General features: G+C 35.4%; 1 protein-coding gene across 6 annotated transcripts in view; it reads left to right on the forward strand.

The window, feature by feature from the left end:
* JAK2 (Janus kinase 2) overlaps positions 1–23,743 on the forward strand; it is an 85,541-nt gene that overhangs the window by 49,969 nt on the left and 11,829 nt on the right. For all 6 annotated transcript variants that reach the window (XM_046905180.1, XM_015280057.4, NM_001030538.3 and 3 more), the window contains 16 exons: positions 655–800; positions 2,514–2,835; positions 4,604–4,723; positions 5,791–5,948; positions 7,295–7,406; positions 9,124–9,310; positions 10,702–10,826; positions 11,201–11,335; positions 13,034–13,121; positions 14,977–15,104; positions 15,601–15,739; positions 16,362–16,513; positions 17,524–17,674; positions 18,326–18,462; positions 19,695–19,884; positions 20,576–20,700. In XM_046905180.1, the coding sequence (XP_046761136.1) occupies positions 655–800; positions 2,514–2,835; positions 4,604–4,723; positions 5,791–5,948; positions 7,295–7,406; positions 9,124–9,310; positions 10,702–10,826; positions 11,201–11,335; positions 13,034–13,121; positions 14,977–15,104; positions 15,601–15,739; positions 16,362–16,513; positions 17,524–17,674; positions 18,326–18,462; positions 19,695–19,884; positions 20,576–20,700 (2,415 nt within the window). The remainder of the gene's footprint in view (positions 1–654; positions 801–2,513; positions 2,836–4,603; positions 4,724–5,790; positions 5,949–7,294; positions 7,407–9,123; positions 9,311–10,701; positions 10,827–11,200; positions 11,336–13,033; positions 13,122–14,976; positions 15,105–15,600; positions 15,740–16,361; positions 16,514–17,523; positions 17,675–18,325; positions 18,463–19,694; positions 19,885–20,575; positions 20,701–23,743) is intronic.

Raw genomic sequence — 23,743 nt, forward strand, 5'->3', positions numbered from 1 at the left:
AAGAGAGCTACAGAGATGGTAAAGAGTCTAGAGGGGAAGATGTATGAGGAGCATCAGAGGTCCCTTAGTTTGCTTAGCCTAGAGAAGAGGAGGCTGAGGAGAGGCCTTACGGTGGCCTACAGCTCCTAAGAGGGGAGCAGAGGGTCAGTGCTGATCTCTACTCTACTGACAGCAACAGTACTTGAGGGAATGGTACAGTGCTTTGTCAGGGGAGGGTCAGATTAGGGATTAGGAAAAGGTTCTTCATCAAAGGATGATTGGTCACTAGAACAGGCTCTCCAAAGCAGTGGTCATAGCATCAAGCCTGCTGGAGTTCAAGAAGCATTTGGACAGTGCTCTCAGAAATATTGTCTGATTTTTGGATAGTCCTGTGTGGAGCCAGGAGTTGGTCTTGATGATATCTTCCTGAGTCCCTTCCAATTCAGGATATTCTGTGGTCTGTATGTCACAGAGCCTAGTCAAGAATTTTAATCAAGAACATTTTGAGAACAGTTTCTAGTCATGATTGAATCTGGTGTCCATTATGATCATATGTAGTTCTCTGGGGATGAAAAGGTTAATCTGTAAAATAAAGAGCAAAACCAACAAAATAAAACTGCATCACTGCAGTTCATGAAAAAATATTTTAAGTTTCTTTCTTGCATTTTTCTTCAGTGGCGAAAAGATTTTTTGGATGGTTGGATACAGATGCCTGTTACTCATGAAACACAGGAAGAATGCCTTGGAATGGCTGTTCTGGATATGATGAGGGTGGCCAAGGAAAAGGACCAAACCCCACTGGCTGTTTACAACTCAGTCAGGTAATTCAATAGTTTGTAACTGTGTAACACCTGTTATATATAAATATTAATTTTGCACACTAGTCTGTCACGAGTTGAAGATCTTTTGTCCCACAGCAAGGGGGCTCTCCTCCCCCCACCTCTTCCCCTGCAGGAAGAAGGCAGAGAAGTAAAAAGGAGAGATTACAGCTCAAGTGAGTTAGAGAGAAGTTCATTTACTAGAAATGATAAAGGAATGTGAGATAATACAATAGAAAAGGAATCAAAGGTAATAAACAAAAAGGGGAGAGAGAGACGCCTTTCTGACTGTGCTGTGAATGTGGTAGTATGGCCAGAAGTAAGGCCATGGTTACATTGCCTCCTTTGCTCCTGGAAACCATGTAAGAATTACCAGAGCTTCTGGGAACTGTAGCTTTCAGGAACTGCAGCTCCTCAGCAGCCATCCCAACTCTGATGGTTCACTGCATGATGTCATGGTATTGAATACCTGTGAAAAGCCACAACATAGCCATCTGGGTGGAGATGTTTAACTACTGGAGATTGATTTAGCCTTGCATATTGGTTCCATAAATTTACACAGATTGTAAGCTTGAAATCAACAGAAAGCTTGTATCACAACAGCCATTCTTTATGTTTTTCAGTACATGGACTTTTTCCAGTTCAGATCAGGGCCAGCTTCAAAGTTGAGATCAAGTTGCACAGGTTCTTGGCAGTAAAGTTCTGAAAATGTCCAGGGATGAGGATTCCACCATACCCCTGGGAAGTTTTGGCATACATATTATTGTCTTCACTGGGGAGAATTTTATCCTCATTTGATCAGTCTCTCCTCTGTGATACCACAAGTACAATACCTCTTGTCCTTTTACTGTGCATGTCTGTGAAAATCCTACATTAGTATTCTCCATAACTAGTTAGTTGAAGACAATTGCTAGAACACCTTACTGGGGCCTTTTCTCCACACTGTATAGACCAAAATTTTGTAGGCCTTTTCATATCGTGTGTTCCAGGCTCTTAACTATCTCTGGCAAGACTCCACTAAACTTGCTTCAGTTCAACAGTTCACTCCAATTTGTCAAAGTAATCAGTTTCTGCTTCATCTGAGTGAATTCTGTCTCTGCTTGGTACTTCATTCTTGATGTTTGCTGTTTAATGAAGGCTAGAAGAAAGAGTTAAATAGAATGAGACAACAGATTGACCAGCTGATTGGAGGTGTCAAACTACTTTTTTGTTTTGTGATCCAATATGGACTGTGATATGAAATAGTTACATGAGAATCAGCAACATTGTTACTTGTGTTCTACCACCTATTGTATTTTTCACAATGAACTCTTAAGTTCTCTTTGTTGAGCATCTAGCATCTTCTTTCCACTCTATACACTAAACAAAGCAACTTTGTAATTTGAATTTTTTTTGCTGTCTTGCCTCAGGCTTAAATGATGCCTTAAACAGGTGTCTGGATGTATGGAAAATGCATAAGGTAGTATATGTTCAAATGAAGTTGAGGGGGGCAAAAAAGGAAAATGGAGGAAGAGATAAGGCTGTATTTGAAAAATTGTATTACAGGCTGAAGAAAGAATCCTTGTTATCCTAGAGTTTAAAAAGGTTACATTTAGTGGAAAATGTTTTTTCACATTGACTTGTTTAGCACAGAGGTGGGTATCTTTGCTGGATTTAATGGGTTAAATCATAAATTGTTTTTTCTTTTTTTTTTTTTTGCTGCTCATATATTTACAGCTACAAAATGTTTCTGCCTAAATGTGTGCGAGCAAAGATCCAAGAATACCACATTTTGACCCGAAAAAGAATAAGGTACAGGTTCCGTAAATTCATACAACAGTTTGGCCAGTGCAAAGCCACTGCCAGGAACTTGAAACTTAAGTATCTCATAAATTTGGAAACCCTTCAGTCCGCCTTCTATTCAGAGGTTTTTGAAGTTAAAGAACCTGGTGGAGATCCTTCCGGAGAAGAAAGTTTTGCAACTATTGTAATAACTGGAAATGGTGGAATTCAGTGCTCAAGAGGAAAACTTAAAAACTGTGAGACACTGGCAGAGCAGGTAATTTCTTTGAATGTATCTACTTCATTATTTTAATAGTTGCACAGCTTGCTGTGTGATAGTTTGATTAGCTTGTTAAAATTTATGTTCAATAAAATGCATGTTGTCCTTGAATTCTGTTTGAAAACAGGATTTTAAGGGGTCCAGAAAAACAAGACAAATTTTACTTCACCTTTATATTGGTTCAGTTAGACTCTTCCCAGGATCTAAGCTAGCAAATTTAAAGAGATGTTTCTGAAACTGCAGCCTGTTTACTCTTTGTTCAAGAGCTAGGAGCTAGGTTGTTCAATAACTTGTCATAATCATATGCTGTTGTATTTTTATTTCTCTGTTGTTTCTTTTGTGTATGGTTTCCCAGCATGATTGTTCTTCAGTAAAATGTACCAAAATCTCATAGTAGCTTATAGCTGTGTACAGTAAGAGTGTGGGAATTTTCTGAAGGTAAGACTAAAGGCAAAGTGAAGAAGATGTCAGTTTTCCAAAATAATTACGTCTGTTCCTTGGTAGTTTTAATGCATAATGTGTAGCAGTCAGACCAAACTACAAAAAATTGTGACATTTTTATAATATACTATAATCACTTGTAAAAATGACATTTTTTTTCCTAAAACTTAAAAAATCTGATTACTTACCCAGATTTTCTACATTTTTTTTCTTAGAATATTTGCAGATTCATGCTAGGTCTAGTAATTTCCTTTAATTATATATACAAAACTTATGCATACTTTGCTGTCATGGCAACTAAGCCTTTAATAAGTATAGTGTTTAAACTGATCTCTTTTCAAATGGCTATTTCAGAACTGTTTTTCTTAATTGATAATATTAGCATCCTTAGTGACAAAGACAAGATGTAGGCTGAATGTATTTTCACTGGTACAGCAGCTGTGTATAAAATTGGTTGTGAAAATTTAATGAAGGAATAAGGTTGACTGTAAAAGCGATCATAACATTCAACAGACTTTACTGATGAGACTTTGAGATGTTGAATTGCAACAAGATTTTTAATTTTTTGAAGTTGGTAATAACATACATGTGGTAAAGTATAAAGAAATTTGTTTTGCCTGTTCACATATAATAATTAATAGAGCTTCAGGGTCTTAAATGTGTTTGAGCATGACTTCTGATAATCAGTTCAGTAGTATGACATCCCTTTGTGTACTAGATACACTTCCATCCTTATGAATGGGATGAATGTGCTTTGGAGGAATAGTTTTAGATAAACACATCTTTATTTAAGATGTTGTTTAGTATTTAAAGTTCTGCTGCAAACAAAACAAGAAATGACCTATATGACATAGTAATTTGACTTGAAAAAGACTCAAAGAAATTATATGGAATATTATATAATATATTATTATATCAAAAAATCCCTGAACTGCCACCGAAGGAAAAAGTCATAGATTTCTTGGATGGAAATCTTCCTCCTTGGTCAGAGATGGCGATGGCTGAGGAGAAGATCTTTTCTTAGACATTTTCTTCATGAATACTATCTCCATCTCTTTGATACCAGATCTTGCAGCTTGCATTCCTGCAAATGAAGACATCATGTTTTGAAATGTTAACAGACTCTCTAATCAGGATGTTCAAAAACTTAAGCCTCACAGAACACTTCTTTTCATTAATTTTAATAGCGTTTTTAAGGCTTGTTGACCCTCTTCATTACGAACTTCACAAGCTTAATGTTGTAGGAATTCTAATGCTACAAATAGGTGTGGATTTTTTCAGCTGAAATTTGTTAATGCTGAGGTTATATAATTATTTATTGTAGGATTTACAAACATATTGTGATTTTCCTGATATCATTGATGTCAGCATTAAACAAGCAAGTCAAGAAGGTTCCAGTGAGAGGAGAATTGTCACCATTCACAAACAAGACAGCAAGAATCTGGTCTGTTTCCTTTTGCTTGCCATTTTTGTTTTCCTTATAGATGTTGCTTTGAGCAGACTGTGGTGTTCATGATTTTATATAATGAAATATTAATTGTTAATTAAGCATGAGGTAAAACTGAATGCATTTTTGCAATATAAGCAATGTATTAAAATACTGAAGGTCTTGTGTGTGGACTAATACAGACAAGTCTAGCTTAGGATGATTGCAGATAGGCTGATTCTTCTTTGTTGGAGCCTTAAATCTGAGTCTGTGTTTTGGCAATCTAGCATACTATTTGTATGAAGCCATTATTAAGCTAGCTGCCAGTGACCAGAAATTGAAAAGGGGTCAAAATACCCTGGAGAAATAATAATACACTTTAAAAAAAAAATGCGTATGGGTATAAAATTAATGTTATTTCTTCTACTTTTTAAAATGCTTTGAGGAAGATATTGGAAAATAATTTTATATGTGAGTGTAAAAGGTTGTTTTAGTTTGAACTCCAGGAATTCCCTTGCCACCCGCTGGAAATAATTCAAGTGCCATACAGTTTTTCTCTTCCCTTGTCTCCATGACTGGTCTGCAGGCCCTCAGGACTCAAAATTTCTGTATTTGTGTGATCAGAGAGCTTTCCACTGTTTGCATGAGGAAGCTATGTACAGCTTATGCACTTCTTCATAAAAATAGTAATTAAAAATCCCCTAAAAATAGTTCAAAAAACGTTGGTCAGTTTATAGTCTTCCTATTGTGGCTTTTGGACAAAAGTCATATGGTTCACTGATGTATGGAAGAACTGTGAATCACTTTAATTTCTAATGTTAATGGTACAGGATTAATGACCTGTTAAGAATTTGAAAATTTGTCCAGGCCTTTTATTGAAATGTAGAAGTATCTGAGATAACTGTGATATACATTTACAGTGCTCAGAGTATGAAAATATTTTGGATAGAAGAAAGGTGCTTTCTTTAATTTTAATCCATGAAAGTTCTCTTAAATTCTGAATGTCCAGGAAATTTGTATTGACTGTTACAAATTCTCATTCTTTCTCTCCTCTTTCTCTTTTCTCTCCCCTGGCAATTTAACAGGAGGCTGAATTTCAGTCTTTAAGAGAAGCTCTCTCCTTTGTATCGTTAATTGATGGATATTACAGATTAACTGCAGATGCCCACCATTATCTCTGCAAAGAAGTAGCACCACCATCAGTGCTTGAAAATATCCAAAGCAATTGCCATGGACCAATTTTGTAAGCAATTTTTAAGTGATACAACAAGGTGTTGTTATCTTTGAAAGATGATCTTTAGCTGATTGTGAACCATGATGGGCATCTTAAGATGTGCATTTATTTCATTTGTGTAACATAAAATGCTTTACATTTTTCCTCATTTTTCACTTTGCAGAATACAATTCCTTGTTAATGTGTTATCAGAAATAGAATGAAGGATTATGGCTTTAATTTTTTTCCCTTAGAATTCTGTCTTTTGTTCAAGCAAGACAGAGCAAAGTCATGGTGCTGATTTTTACTTAATTACAGTTATTATCAGGGCAGCAATGTATAATGCCATAGAGGACCTCATATTTTAACTGCAGCCTCTATCAGTTATACTATTGGAGTTGCTAAAGAGAAAAAGACAAATTCAAATACAGTAAACTGCTTTCCATGTATATTGGGGTGTTTACTTGTTTTCAAGGAATCTTGTCTCCTTGTTCACTTTCTCTGTATTTCTAGGGAAGAATTTCAATACCTTCCTTGGACTTCTTTTCTTAACACGGGAGCTTAGGAATATTTTCTTAGGCAGAAGAAAATGGATATTAGCTTTAGGTTCAGAAAGCTCAAAGGCAGATATCAACAAGATATGTTGCATAAAACTAGCAGCATCCTACTCCTCTAATACAGAATGCTTCTAGAAATTTCCCAGTGACAGAGTATAGGTGCAGTTAGTATCAGGGGAGATAAAGGAAAAGAGGAACAGAGACGTTTCAAAACATCTTTTGCATCTTGCAGACCTAGACGAATACCATATATTGATTTTTATACAGAATTCTTTAGCATGATGTACTGAAAATACAGAACATTCCACACCATTCTCTTTATAATTCCTTGAGATAGATAGAAATAGTTAGCAATGACTTGTTTGGAGGGAGATTAGTTCTTGTAGTAACAAATGAAGCTTTCTTTCAAATCCTGTTTCTTATTAGCCCTTTCCCAAGCTAAATAAGTCATTTTCCATGCACACAAATGCTTCTCTAATCTTAGCTTGTTTATTAGACAGTTTCACTCAAACAGGTTCTTCCATGATGGAAATTGAGAGTCATATCATAAGCCCAAGGCAATGCCTTTTTAGATTGCAAAGTTTAATCAAATACATCATTGAGTTTTTACTGTGTTAAGAATCATTACTGCATTCTTTTGTACATAGGCAGCCACTGTGACTATTGGAAAATAGAAAGGCAAGTGAATTACCTTAAAGGAGTCTAAAACTCAGAATTTGAGTTGTTGTTGTATTAGATATCTTATAATAGTGCTCATAAGCCACTATCTGGTCTTGTTCTTTAAAATTATGCAATATTAATCATTTTCTTTTTATATAGCATGGACTTTGCTATCAATAAACTGAAGAAGGCAGGTAATCAGACTGGCTTCTACGTTCTTCGTTGCAGTCCTAAAGATTTTAAAAAATACTTCCTCACATTTGCTATTGAGGTTTGTATTCTGGCATGGACAGTACTTCAGTAATTTCTGTTACATTGTGATAAAGTGCATGGGAAGTTCAGTAAATGATTCTGGATTTTTCTTTCAGAGTGCTAGTATGATGTCTGTTTATTCTACAGCTACTTGTTTCAGATAGGCCTACTCTCAGGGTCATATGAGAAACATACCAAAATAAATTTATGATAAAGAATCACTGGCACAGAATATATGCCCCAAAAACAAACAAAAAAAAAAAGGTGGAGGAAAGAGAGATTGTTAGTTTTGGGGTTTGGAATGCAGCTGTTCAAACTACTATAATTGTTTGGGTGGTAGTGTGGGGTTTTTGGTGATTTCTGTTGTTTATGACACAGTAGAACTTAGTTACTGAGTATGCAGTTGATTCTTGTGGTGATCTAAGGATGTCTCTCATTCATGAGTTTTTATAGGTTTGAGTTGTACCCTTCATCCAGCCAGATTATCTGGCGCATGTTATGTCAGTGTATATCTTCAGGATATCTGCTGTAAACTAGATGAGAAGCTGCACTTGCAATGCCTGCCCTTCTTGTGCTGCTGAAAAGCCAGATGTTCATCTGCTCTATGAGATTGCAGTTTGTGATAATGCAGCACCTTAAAGTGCTGTTACATGATTTAATGATCTTGCTCCAATACTGATCTTGTTCCAAGGGTGAGATTATTATTAATTAAATGAATAGAGCTACCTTTGGGTTTGTAACTGGAGAAAGTAGCATACATCACTTTTCTTACTAATTTTGCAGCAAGCTATCAGATTTACTCAATACTGCCACAAGTGGGTACATGTCTCAAAATGATAAAATAGTGTTGATCTGTGGGAAGAGAAGTAAAAAGCCATTTTAAAAACCAGTTTTAGTAAAATTTTATGTCCAGCCAGTGAACTGTATTAAGGATTTTTTAGGCTAAGGGGTAAGTCCCTGAGCAAGTTTAGGGTCAAATTCTGGGAGTCAAACTTGCCATTAACCTACCTGGTCACATTTGTTTTTCTTGTTCTAATTATTTCTGGGCAAGCTATTAATAGACTTTTCAGATTTGGAATTTGTTGGAATGTTTTTCACAACATTAACATGAAGGATTATGAAAGCATTATTAAGAACTCCTCTTGATTAAAAACGTCTAATGGTATATTTTCAAGATTCATCAAAATAATTCAGTGCATATTAAGAGCCTAGTGTACTAGGAATTAATTGCTTAGAACTGCACTATACACTGCAGAAAATCAGAAATACTCCTTGGATCTCCAAATACTTGCCAAAATAAAGGAGTTTGAGCTTTTGGATTATGGCTTCCAACATTTTTCTATTGTTATTTTATTACCCCATGTAACAGTGAAGGAACTTTCATGGCTAGATCTGAAGATATGAAGGATATTTCCTAGGATCCTTTATGTTTTCTCAGGCTGATATTTGGAGATTTGTTAATGTTTGTTCATCTTAGGCACTAATAATAATTAGTAGAGCATACTAATTTCAGGGATGGAGGTAGAATCTTGGTTGTGGCTTTTTTCTTTTTTTTGTTTGTTTGTTTTGTGTGTGTCTTTTTTTTTTTCCCTCAGAATCACTGTTGTTACATTGTGGGTAACAAAATAACAAATTATGATAATGTTTTACTGAAGGGCGGGTTCTTTAGGATACTGCTGTCTATTTAATTTTTTTAATTGATCAATCTTCTTTTCCATTGGAAAAAATCTCCACAGCGTGAGAATGCCACTGACTATAAACACTGCTTAATTACAAAGAATGAGAACGGGGAATATAATCTTAGTGGAACCAAGCGAAGTTTTGGTAATCTTAAGGATCTATTGACTTGTTATCAGACAGAAACTGTCCGCTCAGACAGCATAATTTTCCAGTTCATCAAGTGCTGTCCTCCAAAACCAAAAGGTAAGAAAGGATAGTTTATTTCTAAACAAGAATGTTTACTACTTATAAAGATTTAAAAGTAAAACAACAAAGTAAATGGCTCTCAGGTAGGTAGGTACACATATTGGCTTATGTGGGTTCTTTTTATTCCACCTACCTGTTCATTGTCTTGGTCACAGTCTTCATTTCTACTTACTGCCGGTTTTTACTTTATGATGTGGCCTTCTAGACAGCATTGATAGCCATCACAGTTTCGCTGTTAGAACCGAAACTATATTCTTAATTATGGTGGAAGTTATGCAGACGCATTTATTTTTCAATCAGATATTTTCATATATATAAAACAAAAGAACTACTAAATGTTTCATTTCTCTCTGTGGATAGTTCTTTAAGCAATATAACTAATAATGCCAGATTACTAGTGAATTTCTCTCAGTGATCACTGACTGTAAACCTGCCAAGGTTTACAGTATGATTTCCACACCTCTTTACATGTGGAATAGAGCCCCTGGCCAAAGGAGTGTTTTTTTCCTTCAGTATATGTAAAAGGTTCTCCCTAGGTCTTATATTCATAGTATGTTTCTCCAATATGAATTACGATAATGACTGTGTGCCATTTTTATGATGATACTACTTATGGTTAGTATTAGTAAGTTTTTGTTGCTCTCCAAGTCTCTGATTAAGCAAAAACAATATTTGACTTCTACTTCTTTCACAAATGATAGAAATTAGCCAAAAAGTCAATTCAGTCAAAAGCTGAGAAGAGATTTGATAAGTAAATGCATACAGGCATCACAGAGAATAATTGCATAACCCAATGAAGCCAAACACAAATGTGTTATATGCATCAGAAGTATAAATTTTGGAATAATCACACATACGCAGGTATGTGTATGTATGTGCACAAATAGACCCACAAATACATACCTATCAGCTTTGGTTTCACTAATGCATCTGCTGTACACATCTCTAGTAATCATAAGGCAGTGAGGATTACTAAAGTGCTTCTAGGGCAAAAATACTCAAAATCTTTAGAGAGGTGTCAAAAAGATAGGCACATCTTTACATTATGAAGTGCTTCTGTAAAGAAGATTAGTTATTTGCCATCTTTTCCCCACTGCTTGTTATTACAAATACAGTAGAAATTAAAATATTACAGGAGGCTGGAGTTTCAGAATGTTTGTTGAAAGTAGGAGTACTTAAGAAACAATGCAGTACAGAAACGGTAGAAATAGGAGAAGCAGCAAAACAGTTTTTGCTAATCAGAAAAAGTAAGTTATTTACCAAGACACGCTATAGCTTTTAAAATGAATTGGTCTCAGATTGATATTGCCTTTTTGCTGGATTCACAGCTTCTGAATATGTGATTTTTGTATTTTACGGGTCAACTTTTCTTCTCTTTCTTCTCCCAGATAAATCAAACCTCCTTGTCTTCAGAAGCAATAGTGTCTCTGATGTACCTTCATCACCAACATTGCAGAGGCACAATGTCAGCCAGATGGTCTTTCACAAAATCCGGAATGAGGACTTGATTTTTGTAAGTCCATTAGTTGTTTCTTTCATTGCAAATTGTTGGTAAAGTATGTATTAGATAAAAACTCTGTGTGCAGTTATAAGAACTTTTTTTCCTTAAAAAAAAAAAAGGTGACCTTTTGACTGCAGTGGTAGTTTTGTTTGTTTATTTTCCTCTGTGGTTCTGTCAACAATTTTTTACCCAAGATCCTTGACAAGTCAGTAGTTTTTAAAAAAATTAGCAAGGATTTAACCTGTTCATGGTATAGTTGCTTTGACTCTGGAGGTAGACTAGCTGAAAAGTTTCACATATATGCATTGTTTATGGTGGAAGTTGTCTGTCTTTGACAAACAAGTAGTGATTTCTCATTTTCCCTTTCCTGCTTTCTGTCTTTTTAGGAAGAGAGTCTTGGGCAGGGCACATTTACAAAGATTTTCAAAGGCATAAGGAAAGAAGTGGGAGACTACGGCCAGCTTCACCAAACTGAAGTTCTTTTAAAGGTTTTGGATAAAGTGCATAGAAACTACTCTGAGGTTGGTATGTTTGTCGACTGCACTGTACTTGTCTAACCCATATTACTTTTCTTACAGTAAACGACTTGCTGTATTTGTTATATGGTAGAGGGATGGTTTTTGAACAGAGCTCATTCTTGGCCTTGTGAATTTGGGAAAAATGGGTTTGAAACTAGCTCTATGAATTTCACCTGTATACTTCATTTCCTTTCTCCTCACTATCTATCATAATTTAGAGCTACCACAGAGAACCAAAAAATAGTGGTTCACAGTAGTAACACAAATAGCACAGGAGAAACAGTTTAGTCCCAAACCTGTACCAGTAAACTTATTACCTACATGTGAGGTACCAACTTTTAGGGAAAAATTTCCTTTTGTTGACAGTTTTCCTTTTTTTTTTTTTTTTTTTTTTGAGTCTAACTAGTTCTCCAGTAAAATAAATATTTCACATCAGGCCATAAAAAAAAAAAAAAAAAATCAGAAATATGAGGAACACTTGCCATACGTAGAATCATTCATATTTGGATTAGTCTTCTAATGTTTGAGTGAATCTGTGAGCAGACCTGAAATACCCTTTTGCAGAAAGCAATACAATGGTAATGTAATTAAGCTCAAGAATGCATATGTGAAAATTTAATTTTAAAAAATTAATGGATGTGCTATTTCTTAGTATTTCAGTGCAACTTTATATGGCTGCTTATTGTGTATTCTGATTATATAATTGTTTCAAATTCCTAATTAAGCTAACAGCATTTGCAGTAAGCCAGGAGAACTAGTCTCTCATTCACTGAACTTTTCAGCTGCCTAGGACATAACTATATTAAAATGTTAACCAAAGAAAAGGAGAAGAAACTTCCAAGAGCTAGTGTCAAAAGCAATGTAGACATAGCCTTTGAAGATATGAAAGTAAAAATGATAACAAAAATAACTTAAATTTTAATTTTAAGAAACTGGATAATATGCGATCATTTTAAAATAGGGTGAAAATAAATTGTTACAGGAACTCTAAGAATAAAGAAATAATAACATGACCCCTGAAGGCAAATGTGCTAATTTTAACCTCAACTCACTGGGGAAACAATCTGTACACAAGGAAGCATAGCTGGAGATACCACTGAAAAGAATAAAAAATGACTAAAGAGATAAAAGCATTTGAAAATTTCCTAACAAGGTCAGGTAAGGTCTCACAGTACTGGATGAGGGATATAATAGTTCTTGTCTTTCAACTTATTAATGTTCTATGAAGAAATAAATTGGAAACTGAATAGTACATAATGAAAGAATAAATTGGAAACTGAACAGTGCATCGTGAATTTGCTTAGATTCTCTAAGATGTGGAGATGCATCTGCCTGTGGGAAAAGAAACTGCTAACTCTTCTAGAGTGTGGATTGGTTTTTTTTAAAACAAAGAAACAAAACCCACAATAATAGCAAATCAAGTTAAAACAAAACAAAAAAAAAACCCCAAAACAAAAACAAAAACAAAAAAACAAAAAAAAAAACCAAAACAAAAAACACAAATCAAAACAAATAACATCCACAAATGAATAACATGAAATTTTAGACAGTCTTTGAAATGAGATGGGAGATGAATTGTTTTTAAATATATATATATATTAAATATATATATATTTTTTTTAAACCATATGCTTTTTTTTTCTATAAATAATGTCAGTTTTTCTTTCACTGATCTGCTCTCTTGCTCTCTCTTTCTCAAAGTCCTTCTTTGAGGCAGCAAGTATGATGAGCCAGCTTTCTTACAAACATTTGGTATTAAATTATGGAGTCTGTGTGTGTGGAGAGGAGAGTAAGTATCTTTTTCACTAATTGTATACAGCTGCCATTAGAGTTTTTTTAAAAGGTGGGAGAGTGGGAACTTGATCCTCAGTTTAGCTTACTGCATTGTAATTATTTATTAAGTTTTTGAGAATACCTGATATATAATTATAGCACCTCATAATGAAATCTTAATTTTGGATAGCTGTCCAGTTCTTATGTATTGTCTTTGAATATGCATTGCTGGACCCCACTTCACCAGTTCTCATTTTAAGTCAGTCCTTGGCAGAAATGTCAGTTTGGATTAAAACCATTTTTTTCTTCTACTTAACTGCTTGTAGCAGAATGAGACATTTCTGCAGTAAGTGTATAATGTGTAGACTGTGGCCTCCATTAAGAGAAATGGAATTTGCAAAGCAAGGAAGGTTGCGGGGGGGGAGAGGTTGTACTGGGAGTGGCTTTTCTTGCAACATTGGGAAGGCAGTACATTTTTTTTTATCTGAGAACTCATAATACTAGTTTTAATTTTAAATACATCCACAATTGTCTTTCCTAGTTCATTCATGTTACCATGCATAGAGACTATATATATAATTCCAGATAGAGTGTATCACTTTAAAACATGGAAATAATAAATTCCTAGCTATCTAAGCATGGGTATTATTTCTCCCTTAGATCACAGTCAGCCTCTGTAGTCTGTTTTTTTTTTTTTTTCTGAAGGTGAGGCTTACAACGTATAACTAAGTGAAAGTTAGTACGAAATGGGAAGAGGTGTCACTTTTTCCCTGTGTTAGACTTTTGATGTACAGACTTCAGAACAATTGCTTCATATAATTGCTATTTAAAAAAAAAAAAGTTTGCTGTCTATAAAATAATGTTATAAAAACTAGTTCATTTTCATTAGACAAATATAAAACTGATAGTTTCCAGTGTGTTCAGAGTGTAAAAAGCACTACGATGTGAACATACTCTCTAAACCGTCCTGAGGAGAGGGAGAGGAGAAGGGAGGTTCTGGACTCTTCTCTCTGGGAGCTAGTGTCAGAGCAGAAAGGAATGGATTTAAGCTGCCAAGACAAGGTTCACACTGGACATCATGTAAAATTTATTTACTGTGAAGGTGGTCAAACACTGGAACACGCTTCCTAGAGGGGATGGTGCCCTCAGTAATATGCTTTTGGATAGCCCTGATACCATCAGGAAGTTAAATTCAAAAATCTCTGTAGGTCCCTTCCAACACACTATTACATTCTGTCTTCAGCTGAAGACAGGATTTCAGTACTGCAATTTAATTTTTTTTTTTTTACAGATTGTGCAGTACTGTGAAATGGATCTTGTTTCATGGGTTGTTCTCTGTATGACTGTGTGGAGACATGTGTCATACATATATGCAAATGTTTGTATTGTAAATTTTTATTGATCTGTTTTCAAGAAATCTCTTTTTTCATAAGGTGTCTTATTTTCCAGTAAAATTGCAGATTATAAACAACTAAGAAGTGAATAACTCGAAATGGGCATTATTTGACTTATTGCATTCATGTTACTAGACAGTACTATGCTTATCAGAAGCTACATTATTTACTGTGTCTTTGGAGTGAGGGTGGAAGGATGCTCACTGCATTTCTTAAGGTGGAAACCTGATTTGTGAAATAAAGATTAAGTCTTGTAATTTTGCATTTGAGTGGAAATTAGGCAGACTTTCACACCCTGAAGAAATGTAAATTACATGAAGTATTCGTGACAATATTAAGATGTCATATAGATTTGAATGTATAGTTAGTCAATGGATAGTGCAGAAAGAGGTGGGTAATATTATGGTAATGTCTGCCTTGAAGTTCTGTTTATTTATTGTTGGTTTTAATTGTTACACTTTTAACATTTTAAATCAGATATCCTTGTACAAGAGTATGTGAAATTTGGATCTTTGGACACATACTTGAAAAAGAACAAAAACGTTATTAATATCTTGTGGAAGCTGGAAGTTGCCAAACAGTTGGCACTAGCCATGCATTTCCTGGTAGGTAGTTTATCCTTCATTTTTGTTAATGGTTGAGTTGAAGTGTTTCAGGTTAATGCATGTAGAGTGACTGAACTGATATCCTACCTCTTGAAACTAAGTGTAGAGTGCGAAAATAAGATGTTGACTGAGTGCTGAAGTCAGACCTTTTTATCTTACATAAAACGTAATAGATTTTTCATTCTTTTGAAATGTTTCTTTTGACAGAGTTTGACTCTTCTTGTGTTCATTTTAAATGTGTTGATGGACCCATTCATTTAAGTTAACATACTTCAGATAAACTCAAAAACATGTAGATGATCAAAATGAATGAAAATTTGTGTAGAAAAACTTAACTGAAAGGAACTGATGAAATGTCTGAGATTTGGTCAACCTTATCTCTGATCATTATTTTCTTTTTTCCCTTTATGCTGTGAAGTGTGTTGTTTTTTTTTAATACCTATTCAATCATAAGGTTTTCTTGTCTGTTTGTAAAAGACACCTTTCTGTTTATCAGGAGGATAAAGGCCTTGTTCATGGGAATGTCTGTGCAAAGAACATCTTGCTTATCAGGGAGGAGGACAGGAAGTCTGGAAACCTTCCTTTTATAAAACTAAGTGACCCTGGCATCAGTATCACAGTTTTGCCAAGAGATAGTAAGTCTTTGTGTCATCTTTCTTTTTTAATGCTTCTGCCTTGAAAATCAAGATTTTTTTTTTCTTGCCACCATCTTATTAATTTTGTTTCAGTAAGCCACTTCATTCTTTTGCCACTTTAAAATAATCCCTGTAGTCCTAGTCAGCAGTTTTGAGTGTATCCTCATTTTCATAAAATAACTACAGGAAAAAAAAGTCACAATTATCCACCATTTGGATATCCATAATTATCCACTATTTTTATATCCGCTGTGGTTCTCATTCTAAACAAATGCTTTTCACTATTAGTACTATTAGTATTCTATAAAGTGCCATAAGTCTGCAGGTAGCTGCTGGGCTAATGATCTTTTGAACATACATTTTCCTAAGTATTTGTAAGTATTACTTTTGTAGTACTTAATTCATAGCTATTCATTAGCATTACTGATTCAAAAGTATTACTTCTGTAGATATTCTGTGATTTCAAGAAAAGAACAAAAACTTGGAAAGGTATTAAAAACAAGTTATACGGAATGAAATACTTGTGTATACTAAAACCATTTTTACTGAATCAAATGCATTTTAGAATTTTCTGGTTTTATTACTGATTTTAACGTAATGTTTTCTTTGCATGACTGCACAGTTCTTCTTGAGAGAATACCATGGGTTCCACCTGAATGTATTGAGAACCCCAGACAACTAAGCCTAGCTACAGATAAGTGGAGTTTTGGTACCACTTTATGGGAAATCTGCAGTGGAGGAGACAAACCACTGAGTGCTCTCGATTCTTCAAGAGTAAGTGTCATTGGATCTGCAGTAGTGGCAGTTCTTTGGATACCTTAAAATGTCTGCTCTTGTAACTAATCAGCATTCAAAATGGTGTGGCCCATAACCACCATAAGCAACATCACGTGTTGTCTGATAGATAATGATCATAAGAGATGATTTAAGGATTATTTTTGTTGTTAATTTTTTTATTTTTATGGGGACAAAGTCCAGTTGTTCCAGAACTATCTTGCCCACACTTCTTTTCTTTCGTTATAACCTTATCTCACTTAATACAAAAAGTACTAATACAAAAATACAAAAATTCCTAACAATGTGCATGACCTTCGTTTGGCATAATTCTAGTTACGTTGTAATTGAATACCTAAAACCTGTAAGATGGTGTGTGTTGCTGACAATTCTATTTTATTTAAACCAGAAATATTAGTGTTGGCTCAGCAAGGGATGCAGTGTTGAGCAGAAATATATTCCACAAAATTATTATTTTGTATATTTTTAATTTTTATTTGGAAGTGAACAGAAGTTACCATTTTCTGTAATGATTTGTAGGAGTATTATTATAAACTGGCTGTTTTTTTTAACAAAGCCTCATTTTTTAGACCTAGCTTTTAGACGTCTATGTTTTTCAGATGGTGTCTTTATCTCTTCTACTAACCCACATTCTTTTCCAGTGCCAGTGAAATTTTTTTACATCTAGCGAAGCTCACTCAGCTCACAAATGGATAAAATTTTCTGCTGGATTTAACCCAATTAGGTTTAATGAGATTACGGACAAAGGATACACCATCTTCCTCTGTTTTCTTATCTTCCATCAGTAACTGCCGTGGAGTTTCTCAACTGATTTCTCTAAATTATGCTAGTTTTTCTAAATAGCCAGTCAATTGGTCAGATGTGAATGTTGGTGAGATGATAAACCTAGGTTGAGAGCTGTATTTTTTCACTGCTCTAGTCAAAATATCATGGCTATTTCAGTTCTTCATGGCTGTGTGGTAAAAAGGCTTTTTTCCCTTCTATTCCAGAAACTACAGTTTTATGAAGATAGACACCAGCTTCCTGCCCCCAACTGGACAGAGCTAGCAAACCTTATAAACAACTGTATGGATTATGAGCCAGATTTCAGGCCGTCATTTAGGGCAATTATACGTGACTTGAATAGTTTGTTCACTCCTGGTGAGTCTGAGTCTGAGGTACAAAAGGATAGCACTGGATAGAAAAAATCCTAGTTTCTGCTGGTTACGTTTCTTATGGTGCCTTCCATTTCAGTATTTTGGCCTACAACGACTCTCCGACTCCATAGAATATAACATTAGTGCTGCTTAGTTTGTTCTAATAAAGAGTATATAAAAAGTTAGTGTGAAAAAAAGGTAACATTTTGAATGATGATTAATGTCTATCTTAAATGTTCTAGTCTCTTAGCCAAATGCATTTGCAAAGGTCTTACATATCTCTGAAAAGTAAGAGTTATTTTACTAAGTGGAAGATGCATATTATCACAAGCCCTTGTGAAGTTTTCGTTTGTCCCCTCCATAATAATGGAGTTGTTGCACAATAGCTGCTGAATTTAAGTTCAATAGATATTTTTTTTAAGTGTATTTGGAAATTACAGCGAGACTTGTTATGAGTCAAGTTACTTGACTGTTTGGTATTATCTCGTTGTCTTCATGACTGCAAATTACTGTGTAGAAATAAAGGAGGTTGTTAACATTCTACTAAGCTCAGAGTATGCCCAGCAAAGGTAAAAGATGCATTGTAGTAAGTTTATTTCATTCTCCTACTTGCTTCTCTTTTCTTCATCCTTTTTCTTGTCCTCCTACACCTCAGATTATGAGTTATTGACAGAAAATGATATGTTGCCAAATATACGAACTGGAGCTCTTGGATTTTCTGGGGCCTTTGAAGATCGGGACCCAACACAATTTGAAGAAAGACATCTTAAGTTTTTACAGCAACTTGGCAAGGTAGTATATTTGGAAAATCTCTAATTGCCTAAGAAATAGCTACCTTTTTCAATTATCTTCTAATGACCCTATATACATAAGTAACATTGGATGCTTCCATTACAGAAATGAATAATTCAAGTCATAACTGAGCACAGTGGAAAAAAAGATTTGAAAGGAACTTGTTTGGTGTTTTTAGACAGAAGAAAGATAGCTGATTTCTACGTTGAATCCAGTCACGAGAAAAGGCTTAATATTTCCAATGCAGAGCTGCATCTGATCCTTAATTTTTTGTTTGTTGGTTTTATACTTGAGATTCATTTACAATTGTTCCAGAGCAATCTTGTGTAGAAACCAGGAGGTTGTTGGGGTTTTTTAATATGCATATGCTGGAAAGTCTGAATACGAGGGCCCAAAACTCAGTAATGTCTTTGAGATATCTGTGGGTCTCAAACTTTTTAAGCTTTAGAAATCAGCAATTGCTTACTAATTTTGCAAGTCATTGCAGCTTGGCTGTGGAAAACATGCACAGACATGACTTCAGTGAAGTTCTGTAAGTTGCACTAAGTACCATTATTCTAGAATGGTTTCTCACTTTTTATATTGGTTATTGACATGTTGCTACATGTCCACTTGTCTCTGCTAGTGGCAAAACCTGAAAGCGAAGTGGCAGAATTGCTTCTATTTGTAGGTGATTGTTGGCTATAAACAATAGTGTAGAGTAGGGAAAGGAACGGAGTTGCTGGTGATGACTGCAAAAAGGAAGGTAGAGTAGAGAAGAAAGTAGAACAGGGAATGGAAGAACTATTGAAAAACAGAGGAGAACCATGAACCAGAAGGAGCCTTAATGCGTAGTTCTTTACAAATGCAGGAAAAGAGGTATCCTAGCAGGCATTATTAGAGTATAAGCAGAAATTTGTGAAGAAAGAGGAGAAAATGAATAGATATCACCCTCCTCTCCTTGCCCTCCTTTTTTTCCAGTGCTGTTCACATCCTTTCATAGAGCATGTTTCTCACAGACAATTGCTGCAGAAATGTCACTGTGATCCTTTACTCTTAACTTCTTTCAGGGTGGTTTTGTGATGTTTCACTTAAATAATTATATGAATAATAACATAATAAATGTTACATAAAACTTATTATATCACTTCAGTGTTATACAGTGAGCACTGAGGTATTTATAGACAAACACTGGGAAAGAGAGGATAATGTGGACTAATTTTTTAATTCAAGTATTTCTGTTTATGATCTAGGGAAACTTTGGCAGTGTTGAGATGTGCCGGTATGACCCCCTACAGGATAATACTGGAGAGGTGGTGGCTGTGAAAAAGCTGCAACACAGTACAGAAGAGCACCTTAGGGACTTTGAAAGAGAAATTGAAATACTTAAATCTCTGCAGCATGATAACATTGTTAAATACAAAGGAGTATGCTACAGTGCAGGTATGTGCTATGTTGAATACACCTTAAGATGCATAACTAAGCATGTATACTGCAAGAAATTCAGAGAAATGTTTACAAAAGCTATTGCCTAGTGACTTTTCCAAAGAAAGTAAAGTCTGTTATGTACAGCTTCTCATTGTAAGATTAATTTTCTTTTTTCAGTCAGATCATGGCATAATTTGTATGATTTTTAAAGAACAGCCTGTTTTGACTGGTTACCCAGTTGCTTTATCTTAAAGCAATGAATTTGGAGTTAAGTAGGAAGATGAAACCATTTTTTGTAACTTCTTATTTTTCCTTTAATGTGATGTCTGAGTGGATAATACCACTTCTTGTACAACTGTATAATAAATTACTAAGGAGAAATTTTCAGAAATATGTGTATTGGAATGAATTGACGATGATGTTGAAATTGAGTGAAGGCACAAGTTTTGTGCAAGATCTTATTGTTCAAAAAAGAAAAGTGTTCAAAATCAGACTAAGTTTTGAAGATTGTAAAATTGCTAACCAGTTGATGTCAGTTGTCATTGTTTTACCTCAGCAAACATGAAAAATTGCATATTAATGAACATACAATAAAATACATTTTTGTTACTGAGACTTTTCTATTACTTCTATTCACTTGTAAATACCTGTTTCAAAACTTTGCATTGAAAAGTGACATGAAATATTTTATTTGCTGTTGTAAAAGGTCGTAGGAATCTGAGATTAATTATGGAATATCTACCATATGGAAGTTTACGAGATTATCTGCAGAAACACAAAGAGAGGTTGGACCACAAAAAGCTTTTGCTATATGCATCTCAGATATGCAAGGTAAGAGAGCTTTCAGATGACTTACATTTTTTGACACATTTGCATCTGCTCATTTTGTTCAGAAATTAGTTGTTTTGGTATATGTTTCATACTAGTAGCTAGTATGCAGCTAGTAAAACATAACACTAAAAAAGGTAGTAAGGTGTATTCATATATTCAGGAACTTGACAAAATTCTGAATATCTTTGTAATCCTTAATGCAGGATGCTGACACCGATCCATTTACTGATTGAGGGCGAATTGTACTTTGAGGGTCATTTGTATTTATGAGGTATATAGACTTATTCTGAAGAATTAAAACCTCTTTTTTCTCTAATGAAAGTTGGATTAAAATTTTGAAGGATTTAGTATACTCATTCAGGCAAACTGTTTATGGCATACCATAACTGATATTTCTTGTAAAGACTTAGATATTCATCTCTAAAAGTCACTATAACAGTGTTCATATATTTGACAACTTTACTTTAAGATGTAAGTAATGTTAGCATTTTGATCTAGTGGAGGGAAGGTACCTGATTTCTGTGTAAAGGCCTAGAGGCTATAAAAGTGCCCAAAGCTGTAATAATTTAGTCTCACTGGCTGACAGTGAAAATACTTCATAAATTCTGAAAAGGGAGACAGGAATCTAATCTTCTTATTACCTTATGTCTTACTACCTCAGAAGGAGGAAGTATGCCTGCCTTAGATTTATGCTATTGTTTTGTTTGAGATATAAGAAACTATGGACACTTCAGATTTCACTGCATGTTTATTACCCTTAAAAAAAAAAAAAAAGAAAAAAAAGATAGACAAATGGACACGCACACACTCCCTCTTATCCTAAGACATATAACAAATATTTTAAATTTCCTCTGCATGATTTCCATATCAAACAAGGAAACGGTAGGTTACTTAAGTATTCTTCAGGGTACGTAGCCATTACATATTGTCACATCTAGTAGACTTGTGCCTTCAACATTCAGGGCATTTTGTGTGTACGGTATCTGTAGTAAAAGCCTGACAAGAATGAGGCAGGAGAGTCTAAGTCTCTTCAAGATCTGGGATCTTCTCTAGGCAATCAGGCTTTCATCTGGTGAATCAAGCTCCTTATCCTCAGTGGTCACATTCCCTGCTGCACCAAGTAAAGGATAGAAATTCTCCTTGGTTCTTTTCTTACCACTGATATATTTGTAAAAGGATTTCTTATTCTCTTTGACTGCAGTGGCCAATCTGAGTTCAGTTGGGCTTTTGCCTTCCTAACTTCCTCCCTACATACCTCAGCAACTTTCTGGTAATCTCCCCAAGAAGCTTGTCCCTTCTTCCAGAGGACATAGACTCTCTTTTTCTTCTGGACTCTCAACAATAGTTCACGGTTCGTCCACACTGGTGGTCTTCCCCTGTGGGGCTCACCTTACAACATTCAGGGTCAGCCTGTTCTTGTGCCTTTGAGATTTCCATCTGGAGGAGCACCCAGGGTTCCTGGACCCCTTTACCCTTAAGGAGCGATTCCCAAGGAACCTGTGCTACAAGCGTCCTGAACAGGTCAAAGTCTGCCCTTTGGAAGTTCAAGATAGCAGTTTTGCTAGTCACCCTTCTGACATCTCCAAGAATAGAGAATTCTACTATTTCATGGTCTCTCTGCCCAAGACAGTCCCTAACCTTCACATCTCCCACCAGTCCTTCTCTGTTAGTGAAAAGCAGGTCTAGCAGGGCACCACTCCTGGTAGGCTCTCATACCAGCTGCATAAGGAAGCTATCTTCCACATACTCTAGAAACCTCCTGGACTGTTTCCTCTGTGCTGTATTATATTTCCAACATATATCAGGGAAGCTGAAGTCTCCCATGAGAACGAGTGCTGGTAATCGCGTGACTTCCTCAAGCTGCTCATAGAATGTCTTGTCCATTTCTTCATCCTGATTAGGTAATCTATAACAGACCCCACCAAGATGTCGCCCCTACAGGCCTTGCCCCTGATCTTTACCCACAGATACTTTATCGTTCCCAACCCCAAGCTCTTCAACATCAAAACAGTCTTTAATATAAAGGACCACACCACCACCATTCCTTCCTTGTCTTTCCATTCTGAAGAGCTTGTAGCCATCCATCACAGCACTGCAGTCATGGGAGTGGTCCCACCACGATTCAGTAATAGCAACTAGATCATAGTTAGCCTGACACACAATCACTTCCAACTCCTCCTGCTTGTTGCCCATGCTGCGTGCATTGGTGTAGACACACTTCAGCCGAGTCATCTGCTTCACCCCCAGCTCAAGCATTGTTCCCCTAGGCTCATCTCTTCTGAGCCCTGTTTTGTCCCCATAAATACTGTACTGTTTAGTACAGTATTTAATACTAGTATTTTTCAGGGTAGCAACTGGTAACTAGGTAATGGGGAAGAGGTCAGTTTTAAACAGTTTTGTAGTGGGATGTTCTGAATATACAGCATTGCCATCTAATGGTACAGGGAGGTAGCAAGAGACTGAAAGGAAGGTTAGACTTCTAAGTTACACTTTTTCAGTTTAACATAAAGCGGGAAAAGAGATCTTTTGGCATTGAATATATAATGTTGATGCCCCAGATGTTTGAATTTAGCATTCTAGAACATCATTTATTGCTTTTTCCATTGCGTTGGAGTGCCATGCTTCTTAATGAAACTGTGAAACTGACAACCTGCTTTGTGTTTCCTTTCACGTATGAGAATCGAGAATCTTAGTACCATGTTGTCAGCTTCTGTTCACCATTTATTGCTGTGTAAGCAAGATTTTTTTTTTAACGCTGTTATACCTTTGCTTGATTGTGTCTTCACACATTGGCTTCTCCATTCAATTAATTGCAAAAACAGTATGTATTGGTAAGAAGGGATCAACAACAGCAGCAAAATATGACAACTGCAGATCATCATTACCATGGGTTGCCATCACACAAGATACAGTAAAAGGAGAGCTGTGATAGAATATAATGGTCAATACAAAAGAGCAAGAAGATTTACAAATATGAATACAGGCAGAGAATAGATGTCACATTCAAGGACTTGTAAGATAAAGTTTGATAAGACAATTAGGA

Source organism: Gallus gallus, chromosome Z (genome assembly GCF_016699485.2).
Source record: "Gallus gallus isolate bGalGal1 chromosome Z, bGalGal1.mat.broiler.GRCg7b, whole genome shotgun sequence".
NCBI classification, from domain to species: Eukaryota; Metazoa; Chordata; class Aves; order Galliformes; family Phasianidae; genus Gallus; species Gallus gallus.